Below are 14,111 nucleotides of genomic sequence, written 5' to 3'. Positions count from 1 at the left end.
TACCAAAACACCTTACTGACAGCGCCTAAATAAATGGATCAGTCTACCGAAATGCAACCGCACCTGAGCGCTGCCGATAATAGGCACTGTGCGTGTGCCTATGGATGCAGTATTTAAAAGAAGGAAAAAGATCGGCTGCGCTTAGGGTGCTTTACAAATGGGTATAAATCATGGAGAGTTGACAAACTTCTATGTAGAATGGGTTTATTATGATATAAAATACATCAACAACAAATAAAATAAATCATATGCAACATAATAAATAAATGACTATACTCTGAAACACCATTATATGAACACACAGTATCAATCGAGATCTATGTATAATGTTCCCCTGATTCAGGGTTTGGGATTGATACTTATTGACAATTGTAACAATGATGAAACTTAAATAGTTACAATTTAACTCTGCAGTGTATTGTGGCTAGGAATAGGTGGAAGCAGCAAAGCTTTTTCTCCAATAATCGGAGACAGAAAGAAAGGGCCCAGCGGTCAGAAATGAAATAAGCAGTATACTGTTTTACCTCTCCTATGGGCTGGTACGACCGAGCGTCCTCGGTACAGTCCTGTATTGAGCCCACCGTATGATGTTTGAGGAGAGAGATTTGATGAAGAAGTATTTATCCAAATTTGCTGTTAAATTTGTAAGTCCCGGATGCAGGATAATTACCTGTGTTTTACCTAGGGCTGGTGGAAATCCTTTTAGTGCCCTGAGCATAGGTATTAACACATCTTCCAGGACGTCAGAGGAACACACGCTGTTGCCGTTAATTGCGGTGAAGATTCACAGGTGTGATACTGACCAGAGCCGTTGCACTGGTTTGTATGATACTGAAGCGCTGTCCCACGGCCAAATAGCCGTTTAGATGATGCAGGCTGGCGTTGTCTCACAACCAGGTATAGCTGTAGGATGGTAATACGGGCTGTAGTTTTCCCACTGCCGGGAACGGCTGTCAGAGCTAGCGATGTCCCGCGGCTAGTTGCAGCCGTCAGATGCCGTTCAGAGATAGCAATATAGCCGCCGTGCAGACTGGAGAACTCTCCGCTAAGGGCAGAGTTCCTTGGAGCTGTGGTGCTGGTGAATCAGAGTCAAAAGGGGAGGAGCCTAGCGTGCTTCTTGTAGATTCCCTCACCAAGTGAGAAACTGGGAATGCTGACCGCTACTTTGACACATTGAGCCTGTTGCGGAGGGCAATTAGTTGAAAATGGCAGGGTGCTGTGAACAGGCGTCATAGTACTGCACGATAATACCAGGCCACACTCAGCAAAAAATGCATGTGTTAGTAGTTACGGCGCTACCATTGGCAGGTGCTGAACTATCCTCCCTACAGCCCTGACCTGGCAAGCAGTGATTCCCATCTCTGTGGACAATAGAAGAAGCACCTGGGTGGAAGGTGATTCGCAGCCCACAGTGAAGTTGAGCAATCCGCCATGTCCTGACTTCAGGCTCCTGACACTGATTTCTCCTATGCTAGGATAGATGCCTTGGAAGAAATGCTTAAACAAGTATGGGGATTATGTGCAAAATAATTTATACCAAGGCCGTATACTGTATGTACGAGTTGAATACATTTAAGCATTGAGAGATCATGCTATCTATTTATTGAACCACCTGTGTAAAAATGTTGGAAACTTGTGCATACATAATAAATGTACAGAGCTGAGATGTCTTAATTTTAAACATTCAATTTCAGGATACTAGAAATATTGTTACTCTTTGTTTTATTCAGTATTAAGTCCCCATATGGATTTAGCATACACATACAATTTGGAATAAAATTCCTACCTGTGAATTGTAGATAAGTCCCATAATCATTTCTCCAGCTATACTGGTAGCTAGTGTAGAGATTAATTACAGACCCTGTGCAGCAGATGATGGGACCATCCGACGGTGTCAGCCCAGTGATAGTGAGAGATTCTCTCCGCTTGTTATCAGGATCCTGCACCCTGGAGATTCTCCCCTCATACTGGCCGGTACCATTCCCAGCTGCATCAGTGATTTCCTCATCATAAAGCTCACAGTATGGTCCTTCTGTCTTCCTCCAATGTACTCTGTACTGTATATACTCCCCCGGGTCCTCATCATAGGTGAATGTACAGTCGATGTAGATGGACCCATTCTCCATCACTGTCAGAGCTTTTGGCTGATGAACACAAAAATAACCTGAAGTCCAGCTGATCCCTGTAACGAGTCACAGACAGAGATTATCACCCATCCAAGATGTTATAAAATATTATCCAAAATTCTACAAATGTGAAGCAGCAGCAGCACTGTGGGCCTAATTCAGCATGGATTGTAGTTGTGAACTACAACTCTAACATGTGGGGAGCTAGCCAGCACGAGGCAAGTCCACCCGGCTTTCTGCCGAGTCCTGCCCCCTCCCTGCTAACATGCGAGCGCATTGCTAAACAGCGATGTACTCACATCTTAATGGTTGCCCTCTACCTACAGTAGGCAGTTGGCGGGCAGCTATTTTTTTGGTTGCAGCATCTGCATGTGATGTAACGCAGCTACCGCAGCTCACCCCACAAACAGTCCGGACACACCTCCGTGTTCCGGATGACGCCCCCAAACGTTGCATCAACACCTACAAAACATGACGTCGGCGTTTCGTTGCAAGGACTTAGACTGCGTTCTAAAAAGAACTCTATTTAAGATTTTGCACATGCGCGCACCGGCGTACGTGCATGTGCAGAAGTGCTAAAATTAGTAAGTTGCTATTTTAGCACTTCTGCGATCCATGCTGATTCAGGGCCTGTGTGTCAGTGTTTGATTTGTAATTGACATCGGCCCTCATTCCGAGTTGATCGCTCGCAAGGCGATTTTAGCAGAGTTACACACGCTAAGCCGCCGCCTACTGGGAGTGTATCTTAGCTTCTTAAAATTGCGAACGATGTATTCGCAATATTGCGATAACAAACTACTTAGCAGTTTCAGAGTAGCTCCAGACTTACTCGGCATCTGCGATCAGTTCAGTGCTTGTCGTTCCTGGTTTGACGTCACAAACACACCCAGCGTTCGCCCAGACACTCCCCCGTTTCTCCAGCCACTCCTGCGTTTTTTCCGGAAACGGTAGCGTTTTTATCCACACGCCCATAAAACGCCGTGTTTCCGCCCAGTAACACCCATTTCCTGTCAATCACACTACGATCGCCGGAGCGAAGAAAAAGCCGTGAGTTAAAATACTATCTTCATTGTAAAATTACTTGGCGCAGTCGCAGTGCGAATATTGCGCATGCGTAGTAAGCGGAATTTCACTGCGATGCAATGAAAAATACAGAGCGATCAAATCGGAATGAGGGCCATTGTGTATGTACTGGTAGCTGGACGAACCATGCTGCTAATGCATTTATAATGTCTGCATGCAGGGCAAATACTGGCTGCTTTTGCATGTAGCCCACAAATGCTGGCCAGCTTTATTTTTACCCTGTAATTTACATCAGACTTTGCACATCCCCCTTCCAAATGTTAGGGCTTCATTTACAAAGCAGCAACTTTTATTAACTATCGCTTCCCAGTGAGTTGGAGGTGCAAATTTTAAACCACACTCACAGTGTAACGGCCGCAGAAGCCTACCATGCTTTACACTTACTTGTGAGAGCTGTTTAAAATTTTCACCTCCAACCCACCAGGAAGCGGTGGCTTATAAGAGCCGCTACTTTGTAAATAAAGTTTTAAATCTCTCTGCACCTGTTACATGTGCCCCACCCGCAGTGCAGCATGGTGATACCAAGGAGCACCGGGGGTAATTAAAACTTAAACGCACGCTAGTTTTTTTTCACTGCGATCAGGTCAGAACTGTGCATGCGTATGCACCGCAATGCGCAGGCGTGTCGTATGGGTACAAAGCGGATCGTTGCTGTGCGATGGTTTTAACGAAGAATCCATTCGCACCGCCAATCGCAAGGAAATTTACAGGAAGAGGGCGTTTGTGGGTGCCAACTGACTGTTTTCTGGGAGTGTTTGGAAAAATGCAGGCGTGTCGAAGCGTTTGCAGGGCGGGTGTCTGACGTCAATTCCGGGCCCGGACAGGCTGAAGTGATAGCAGCGGCTGAGTAAGTTCTGGCCAGCGCCGTAACTACCTATGTGCCAGGTGTGCCTGGCACACAGCACAGTTACACTGAGGGCGCACGGTCAGCGGCTTGTAATGAGTCAAATTGACTCATTACAAGCCGCCTGTTGTGTGCCGTGTGCCGCGCTGTTGAGGAGAGCAGCGCCGGAGGCAGGGAAGGAGGAGGAGGGAGGGGGACTGGAGCCGCAGCAGCGCTATGTCATTGGTAGTAGCGCTGCTGCATCTGTCCTCTCTCCTTCTTTATTGGCTGCCCGGCGCTGCTGTTAATGCTGGGATGCGGTTCCCGCATCCCAGCATTCTCAGCAGCGGCGGGCAGCCAATACGGAAGGAGTGGGGGCTGCTGCAGCGGCGCTACTACCAATTACATAGTGCTGCTGCGGCTCCAGTCCCCTTCCCTCCTCCTCCTTCTCCCCAGCGGCTGCCAGGGATCTCTGCCAGCACGAGGAGCATGACTGCCAGCGGGGAGAGATGGTAAGTATTTCTTTCTTTCTTTCTTTCTTTCTTTCTTTCTTTCTTTCTTTCTTTCTTTCTTTCTTTCTTTCTTTCTTTCTTTCTATCTTTCTTTCTTTCTCTCTCTCTCTCTCTCTCTCGTGTCTGCCACAATGTGTAAAAAGGGGGACTCAGTCTGCCGTAATGTGTAAAAAGGGGAACACTGGCTGCCGTAATGTGTAAAAAGGCACGCTGTCTGCCGTAATGTTTAAAAAGGGAGATGCTGCCTGCCGTAATGTGTAAAAATGGGGACGCTGCCTGCCGTAATGTGTTAAAAAGGGAACGCTGTCTGCCGTAATGTGTAAAAAGGGGATGCTGCCTGCCGTAATGTGTAAAAAGGGGGACGCTGCCTGCCGTAATGTGTAAAAAGGGAACGCTGTCTGCCGTAATGTGTAAAAAGGGAACGCTGTCTGCCGTAATGTGTAAAAAGGGGGACACTGGCCTACCGGTGAATCTTTTTCTCCTAGTCCGTAGAGGATGCTGGGGACTCCGTAAGGACCATGGGGTATAGACGGGCTCCGCAGGAGACATGGGCACTATAAAGAACTTTAGTATGGGTGTGCACTGGCTCCTCCCTCTATGCCCCTCCTCCAGACCTCAGTTAGAGAAACTATGCCCAGAGGAGACGGACAGTACGAGGAAAGGATTTTTGTTAATCTAAGGGCAAGATTCATACCAGCCCACACCATCCACACCGTATAACCTGGAATATACGCAACCAGTTAACAGTATGAACAAAACAGTATCAGCCAACGACTGATCTTAACTGTAACATAACCCTTATGTAAGCAACAACTATATACAAGGCATGCAGAAATATGTCCGCACTGGGACGGGTGCCCAGCATCCTCTACGGACTAGGAGAAAAAGATTTACCGGTAGGTTTAAAATCTTATTTTCTCTTACGTCCTAGAGGATGTTGGGGACTCCGTAAGGACCATGGGGATTATACTAAAGCTCCAAACCGGGCGGGAGAGTGCGGATGACTCTGCAGCACCGATTGAGCAAACATGAGGTCCTCATCAGCCAGGGTATCAAACTTGTAGAATTTTGCAAAAGTGTTTGAACCCGACCAAGTCGCCGCTCGGCAAAGCTGTAATGCCGAGACGCCTCGGCCAGCTGCCCAAGAAGAGCCCACCTTCCTAGTGGAATGGGCCTTTATCGAATTTGGTAATGGCAATCCAGCCGTAGAATGAGCCTGCTGAATCGTGTTACAGATCCATCGAGCAATAGTCTGCTTAGAGGCAGGAGCGCCAATCTTGTTGGCTGCATACAGGACAAACAGTGCCTCTGTTTTCTTAATCCGAGCCGTCCTGGCTACGTAAATTTTTAAGGCCCTGACTACATCAAGGGACTTGGAATCCTCCAAGTCTCCCGTAGCCACAGGCACCACAATAGGTTGGTTCATATGAAACGATGACACCACCTTAGGTAAAAATTGAGGACGAGTCCCCAATTCTGCTCTATCCACATGGAAAATGAGAAAGGGGCTCTTATGAGACAAAGCCGCCAATTCGGACACCCGCCTTGCAGATGCCAAGGCCAACAACATGACCACTTTCCAAGTGAGAAATTTTAATTCAACTGTTTGAAGAGGCTCAAACCAGTGAGATATTAGCAACTGTAACACCACGTTAAGGTTCCATGGTGCCACTGGGGGCACAAAAGGAGGTTGGATGTGTAGCACTCCCTTCACAAAAGTCTGGACTTCTGGGAGAGAAGCCAATTCCTTCTGGAAGAATATAGACAGGGCCAAAATCTGTACATTAATGGAGCCCAACTTCAGGCCCATATCCACTCCTGTCTGAAGAAAATGGAGAAAACGGCCCAGGTGGAAATCTTTCGTAGGTGCCTTCTTGGCTTCACACCAAGATACATACTTCCTCCAGATACGGTGATAATGTTTCGCCGTCACTTCCTTCCTAGCCTTTATCAGAGTAGGGATGACTTCCTCCGGAATACCTTTCCCAGCTAGGATTCGGTGTTCAACCGCCATGCCATCAAACGTAACCGCGGTAAGTCTTGGAACACGCAGGGCCCCTGCTGCAACAGGTCCTCCCTGAGAGGAAGAGGCCACGGATCTTCTGTGAGCATCTCCTGAAGATCTGAATACCAGGCCTTGCAAGGCCAATCTGGAACAATGAGTATTGTTTGCACTCTTTTTCGTCTTATGATTCTCAATATTTTTGAGATGAGAGGAAGAGGAGGGAACACATATACTGACTGAAACACCCACTTTGTCACCAGGGCGTCTACCGCTACTGCCTGAGGGTCCCTTGACCTGGCACAATATCTCCGAAGCTTCTTGTTGAGGTATGATGCCATCATGACTATTTGAGGAAGTCCCCAAAGACTTGTTATCTCTGCAAAAACTTCTTGATGAAGTCCCCACTCTCCTGGATGGAGATCGTGTCTGCTGAGGAAGTCTGCTTCCCAGTTGTCCACTCCCGGAATGAATACCGCTGACAGAGCGCTTATGTGATTTTCTGCCCAGCGTAGTATCCTGGTGGCTTCCGCCATTGCCACTCTGCTCCTTGTCCCGCCTTGGCGGTTTACATGAGCCACGGCTGTGACTTTGTCTGATTGAATCAGAACCGGTAGATCGCGAAGAAGATTCTCCGCTTGTCGTAGGCCGTTGTATATGGCCCTTAATTCCAGTATGTTGATGTGTAGACAAGCCTCCTGGCTTGACCATAGTCCTTGAAAATTCCTTCCTTGTGTGACTGCTCCCCATCCTCGGAGGCTCGCGTCCATGGTCACCAGAACCCAGTCTTGAATGCCGAACCTGCGACCCTCTAGAAGGTGAGCACTCTGCAGCCACCACAGGAGAGACACCCTGGCCCTGGGGGACAGTGTTATTTTCTAAAGTATTTGAAGATGGGACCCGGACCATTTGCCCAGAAGGTCCCACTGAAAAGTCCTCGCATGAAACCTGCCGAAGGGGATGGCCTCGTAGGTCGCCACCATTTTCCACAATAGTCGAGTGCATTGATGGACTGACACTCTTTCCGGTTTTAACAGGTCTCTGACCATGTTCTGGAGTTCCTGGGCTTTTTCCATCGGGACAAAAACCCTCTTTTGATCTGTGTCCAGAATCATGCCTAAGTAAGACAGCCGAGTCGTTGGAACCAACTGTGACTTCGGTAGATTTAGAATCCAGCCATGTTGCTGCAGCACTCTCAGGGAGAGCTACACGCTTTTCTGCAACTGTTCCTCTGATCTCGCTTTTATCAGGAGATCGTCCAAGTACGGGATAATTGTGACTCCTTGCCTGCGCAGGAGCACCATCATTTCCGCCATTACCTTGGTAAAAACCCTCGCGGCCATGGAAAGCTCAAACGGCAACGTCTGAAACTGGAAATGATAGTCCTGTACAGCAAATCTCAGGTATGCCTGATGAGGAGGATATATGGGGACGTGAAGGTAAGCATCCTTTATGTCTAGTGACACCATAAAATCCCCCCCTTCCAGGCTGGAGATAACTGCCCTGAGCGATTCCATCTTGAACTTGAACTTTTTTAAGTAGAGGTTTAGGGATTTTAAATTTAGAATGGGTCTGTCCGAGCCATCCGGTTTCGGGACCACAAATAGGGTTGAATAGTACCCTTTTCCATGTTGTATTAGGGGAACCTTGATAATCACCTGCTGTTGAGACAGCTTTTGAATTGCAGCTAAAACTATCTCCCTCTCTGGGGGAGAAGCTGGTAAAGCCGATTTGAAGAATCGGCGAGGAGGCACCTCTTCGAATTCCAGCTTGTAGCCTCGGGATACAATTTCCATCCACCCAAGGATCCACGTCTGACTGAATCCAGATGTGGCTGAAGAGTCGAAGACGTGCCCCCACCGGCGCGGACTCCCTCAGTGGAGCCCCAGCGTCATGCGGTGGATTTAGTAGAAGCCGGGGAGGACTTCTGCTCCTGGGAACTAGCCGTGGCAGGCATTCTTTTCCCTCTACCCTTACCTCTGGCGAGGAAGGAAGAGCCCCGACCTCTTCTGGACTTATGCGACCGAAAGGACTGCATCTGATACTGAGGTGTTTTCTTTTGGTGTGGGGGAACATAAGGCAAAAAGGTAGATTTACCTGCGGTAGCTGTAGAAACCAGGTCCGCGAGACCTTCCCCAAATAAAACCTCACCCTTGTAAGGCAAAACTTCCATATGCCTCTTTGAGTCGGCATCACCCGTCCATTGGCGGGTCCACAGTGCTCGCCTAGTAGCAATCGCCAGGGCATTGGTCCTTGAACCTAGCAGCCCAACGTCTCTCTGAGCGTCTCTCATATATAAGACTGCGTCTTTGATGTGACCTAAGGTCAATAAAATGGTATCCCTATCTAGGGTATCAATATCAGTTGACAAGGTATCTGTCCAAGCTGCTACCGCGCTACAAACCCAAGCCGATGCTATTGCCGGTCTGAGCAAGGCACCCGTATGTGTATAAATTGATTTTAAACTCGTTTCCTGTCTGCGATCAGCAGGATCCTTGAGGGCTGCCGTGTCTGGAGACGGTAGCGCCACCTTCTTGGACAGACGCGGTAAAGCCTTGTCTACCCTGGGCGAGGATTCCCACCGTACCCTGTCATGTGCAGGGAAAGGATACGCCATAATAATTCTCTTGGGAATCTGCAGTTTTTTGTCTGGAGTTTCCCAAGCTTTTTCAAATAACTCGTTCAGCTCATGAGATGGGGGAAATGTTACCTCAGGTTTCTTTTCCTTAAACATGCATACCCTCGTGTCAGGGACAGAGGGGTCATCAGTGATATGCAAAACATCTTTTATTGCAATAATCATATAATGAATACTTTTGGCCACCCTTGGGTGTAACCTTGCATCTTCGTAGTCGACACTGGAGTCAGAATCCGTGTCGGTATCAGTGTCTGCTATTTGGGATAGGGGACGTTTTTGAGACCCTGAAGGGCCCTGTGACACCGTCAAAGCCATTGATTGACTACCTGTATTATCCCTGGACTCTGCTTTGTCCAATCTCTTATGTAATAAATTCACATTTGCATTTAAAACATTCCACATGTCCAACCAATCAGGTGTTGGCATTGCCGACGGAGACACCACAATCATCTGCTCCACCTCCTCCTTAGATGAGCCTTCCACTTCAGACATGCCGACACACGCGTACCGACACCCCCACACACACAGTGAAATATTTATATGGAGACAGTTCCCCAATAAGGCCCTTTGGGGAGACAGAGAGAGAGTATGCCAGCACACACCCAGCGCCAACTGACACTGGAAACAGAATTCCCAGATAAGCAGCGCTTTTATATAATTACATGTATATATACACTCACTGCGGCTTATAAGTGCCCTCCCCCTCTTTTTTGCCCTGTGTCACCGTGTTCAGCAGGGGAGAGTCCGGGGAGCCAGCTTCTTGCAGTGTGCTGTGGAGAAAATGGCGCTGGTTAGTGCTGAGGGATCAAGCTCCGCCCCCTCACTGGCGGGCTTCGCTCCCGCTCAAATGTACAATACTGGCGGGGGATTCTAAAATATACAGCCTCCGCAGTCTATATATTCATTTTTGCCAGTCCTAGAGGTTTAATATTGCTGCCCGGGGCGCCCCCCCTGCACCCTGCGCCCATCAGTGCCTGTAGTGTGTGTTGTGTGTGGGAGCAATGGCGCACAGAATTACTGCTGCGCGTTACCTCAGAGAAGATCTGAAGTCTTCTGCCGCCTTTGAAGTCTTCTTTCTTCTTATACTCACCCGGCTTCTATCTTCCGGCTCTGTGAGGAGGACGGCGGCGCGGCTCTGGGACGAACGGCTAGGGGAGACCTGCGTTCCGACCCTCTGGAGCTAAGGGTGTCCAGTAGCCTAAAAAGCAGAGCCTATCACTTAAGTAGGTCTGCTTCTCTCTCCTCAGTCCCACGATGCAGGGAGCCTGTTGCCAGCAGTGCTCCCTGAAAATAAAAAACCTAACAAAAGTCTTTTTAGAGAAACTCAGGAGAGATCCCCTGCAATGCACCCAGTCTCCTCTGGGCACAGGATCTAACTGAGGTCTGGAGGAATGGCATAGAGGGAGGAGCCAGTGCACACCCATACTAAAGTTCTTTATAGTGCCCATGTCTCCTGCGGAGCCCGTCTTTACCCCATGGTCCTTACGAAGTCCCCAGCATCCTCTAGGACGTAAGAGAAATATATTTATACTTACAAAGAATCCAGTGAAGCTCCGTTCTCTTCTTTCCAGTTGTAATCCACGGGTTAAAAAAATAATATAGCGCAGAACCCGATCAAATGAACTAAAGGGGTTCCATGTTAACACATGGAACCCCTTTTCTCGAATGCCGGGACCCCCCGTGACTCCTGTCACTAGAGGACCAGGCAGCTAATCAGGGAGCACCACGTCATAGCTCTCTCCTGATTGGCTGTGCGCTCCTGGCCTGTCAATCAGGCGGAGCGCTCCGGCTAGAATGGAGCTTTGCGATGCTCCATTCTAGCCTATGATGGGAAAATTACGGTCTGCGGCTAACCACGAAGTTAATTGGGGTCACCCACAAGAGTGTTTCCCATCGTAGGCTAGAATGGAGGGCAACGATCCTCCATTCTAGCAGGTGTGCTCCACCTGATTGCCTGTGCGCTCCTGGCCTGTCAATCAGTAGAGCGCTACGACGTGGCACACCCTGATTGGCTGCCGGGTCCTCTAGTGACAGGAGTCACGGGGGGGTCCCGGCATTCGGAGAAAGGGGTTCCATGTGTAAACTTGGAACCTCTTTAGTTTGTTGGACTGGGTTTTGCGTTTTATTATTGTTTTAATCCATGGATTTCTACTGGAAAGAAGAGGACTGAGCTTCACTGGATTGTTTGTAAGTATATATATATATATATATTTTTTATTTTTTTTACAGGTACCCCTATTGGATTCTACTGGAGAAGGGGACATGAATGGCGACATGGGATGTAGGTAAGTATGTGTGAGTGTGTAAGTGTTTATGTATGTGAAAATAAAGTTGCACTTTCATGGTGTGCGTACTGTTTTTATTTGGATATTTCTTTTGTTGTAGAACTACAGGTACCAGCGGGCCTGCGTTAATTCCCCGCGTGCTGGTACTTGTGGTTCTCCAAGTACCAGCATGCGGGGTAGGCCTGCTGGGACTTGTAGTTCCCCAACAAAAAACAATTAAAACATTTTTACACTTGAAAAGGCTGGCCGTGGATAGGGGGGACAGCCTCGGGCTTCACCCCTGGCCCTTGGGTGCCTGGAGGGGGGGACCCCTTGATTTAAGGGGTCCCACTCCCCCCAGGGAACCCCAGCCAGTGATGACTAGTTGGGGTGTGTAATGCCACGGCCGCAGGGACCAGTATAAATGTGTCCCCCGGCTGTAGCATTATCTCCCTGGCTAGTGCAGCCCAGTGCTGGTTTTAAAAATATGGGGGACCCCTACGTCTTTTGTCCCCCATATTTTTGGAACCAGGACCGGCCCAAGAGCCCGGTGCTGGTTGTATAAATACTGGGGAACCCTACGCAATTTTTCCCCGGTATTTAAACAACCAGGACCGGCTCAAAGAGCCCGAAGCTGGTTATGCTTAGGAGGGGTACCCCATGCAATTTTTTTTTATTTGTAATACTTTAAATACTGTATACAATGAAGCCCTGCACGGATCTCACCGATCCGGCCGGGCTTCATTGTGTAAAGTCCGGCAGTGTTTTACTATTCTCTCCCATAAAACACTGCCGGCAATATGAATGGCATCGACATTGGTAAGTGCAAATTGAAAAAACACGGTAGTTTAGTAAATGACGATGGTTTTTTTTTCAAAAAGTTGAAATCTCACACTGCCGATGTCAGCCAAGATTAATCTCGGCTGAAATTAGCAGAAATACGAATCTTAGTAAATATACTCCAGAGAGTTATGCATTATCAATGGCAGGTGGACGTTTTGCCACATAACTCTGAAACAAAGCAAACCATTACAATGCCATATGTTTCTGCAAATCTATGGATCAAGACCTTTAATTTGGTATATGATATGCTCTGCTCAGACAATGGCTTCATAGAAATAAGTCACTCATACAAATTGCCCTTACGCTATTATTATATAATGTGGTAGAAGACTGATAAAGTGACAAACGGGGGATATGCTTGACCCAGGTTTCTGGCCTATGTCTTTTAAACCCTCAGGAAATGTATGTTTTGCTAATCAGACTTTATTCGAGTTTGGGCTTTTAGTAAAAGCTGGATAACGGATCCTGGGGCTGTGGATAAGAGTAAAAAGGGAGGGCTCCATCCACAAGGCCCATTTCGGGTATTTAGGCCCTCAGCCTGAGAGCAGGCTTATTAGTGCCTGCATCTGTAAAAGGTTGATGAAAACTGTGTCAGGGCTTGGCAAAGGGTCTCACTACCTGGGGAAACTGGCAACAGGCCAGTTATGAGAAACTTTGATTTACTGACTATACTGTACTGTACTGTATATATGTCTGTGTTTGTTGTAGTGGCATTAGGATCTACCACCCTGAGAGAGGGAATCTACTGTATTATGTTTAGTTTGTGCCCATATGAGCTAGGATTTATTTTTATGTTTTGTTGTTTGTACTGCACAATAAATCTAGCCACGGCTGGATTACACATAAACCCTGGACTGGTGTGCTGTTTTCCTGGCTGCTGTGTGTTTGGAGGTGCCCATCTACCCCAGGAGAGAACACCCCTACCCTGATCTCCTCACAATAGATTACATTGCACAAGGCCTAATGCTCTATCAATTAGAAATATGGATCATAAAGTGAAGCAGTTTCTGCAAGTATTAGGTAACAAACCAATTTGCCAATGCTGCATTGCAGGAGATATCTTTTGCACATAGCACAGTCCCATTGTGCTTCGTGTCTTTATACATAGCACTACAGTCTGTAAAATGCCTTTTGCTGAAAGCAGAGGGACAGCAGATGTGCAGCCATTGGAAGCTTTCCTGGTCGCAGAATCATACATAGTATGGGGACCAAAATGAATCAAGCTCTGAAAATTAAATTTGAAAGCCCTCTCTATGGGCCTGATTCAGACCCGATCGCTGCAGCAGCAGCGATCGTAGCCTGATGCCCTTTGGGAAGTGCATCTCCCTACTGCAATCACCTCTGCCTGATTGATAGGAAGAGGCGTGAGGGGCATGCCAATGGCATTAGAACTTTGTAGGTGGGGCACGGACAGTCACGGGGGCGGGCTGCATTAGCTGCGTGATGACACACGCAGCTGCTGTGACCCAGAATGCGGTGGGTAGCTGTCTGTCAGTGGAGCTAGGCTGTGCAGATAGGGAGCTACTTGGCGGGTGCGAAAGCATCGCCGATGTGCAATGCTTTCGCACCCGTGCGGAGTGGAGGGCAGGGCCTGACATGCGGGGCGGACTAGCCCTGTGCTGGGCTTCCCCTCGCATGTCAGAGAAACTGATCATTGATGTGCTAAATTTAGCACATCTACGATCAGACCTGAATCACGCCCTCTGTACATGCACAGTAAGGAGCGGGGGATTCAATTATCCATGATAATTGATCGTGGGCACGGGCGTATCTATGGAGTAGTGGACCCGTGTGCAGTCTCCACGTGTGGGTCCCCTCCT

At 48.1% G+C, this 14,111-nt stretch overlaps 1 protein-coding gene across 2 annotated transcripts in view; it reads right to left on the bottom strand.

The window, feature by feature from the left end:
- Window positions 1-14,111, bottom strand: part of LOC134935989 (uncharacterized) — a 350,225-nt gene that overhangs the window by 254,378 nt on the left and 81,736 nt on the right. For both annotated transcript variants that reach the window (XM_063930857.1, XM_063930858.1), the window contains exon 2: window positions 1,787-2,182. In XM_063930857.1, the coding sequence (XP_063786927.1) occupies window positions 1,787-2,182 (396 nt within the window). The remainder of the gene's footprint in view (window positions 1-1,786; window positions 2,183-14,111) is intronic.

The sequence above is a fragment of the Pseudophryne corroboree genome, chromosome 6 (genome assembly GCF_028390025.1).
Source record: "Pseudophryne corroboree isolate aPseCor3 chromosome 6, aPseCor3.hap2, whole genome shotgun sequence".
In the NCBI taxonomy this organism is placed as follows: domain Eukaryota; kingdom Metazoa; phylum Chordata; class Amphibia; order Anura; family Myobatrachidae; genus Pseudophryne; species Pseudophryne corroboree.
The sequence above is the reverse complement of the archived record's forward strand: the minus strand, read 5'-3'. Positions and strand labels throughout refer to the sequence as shown.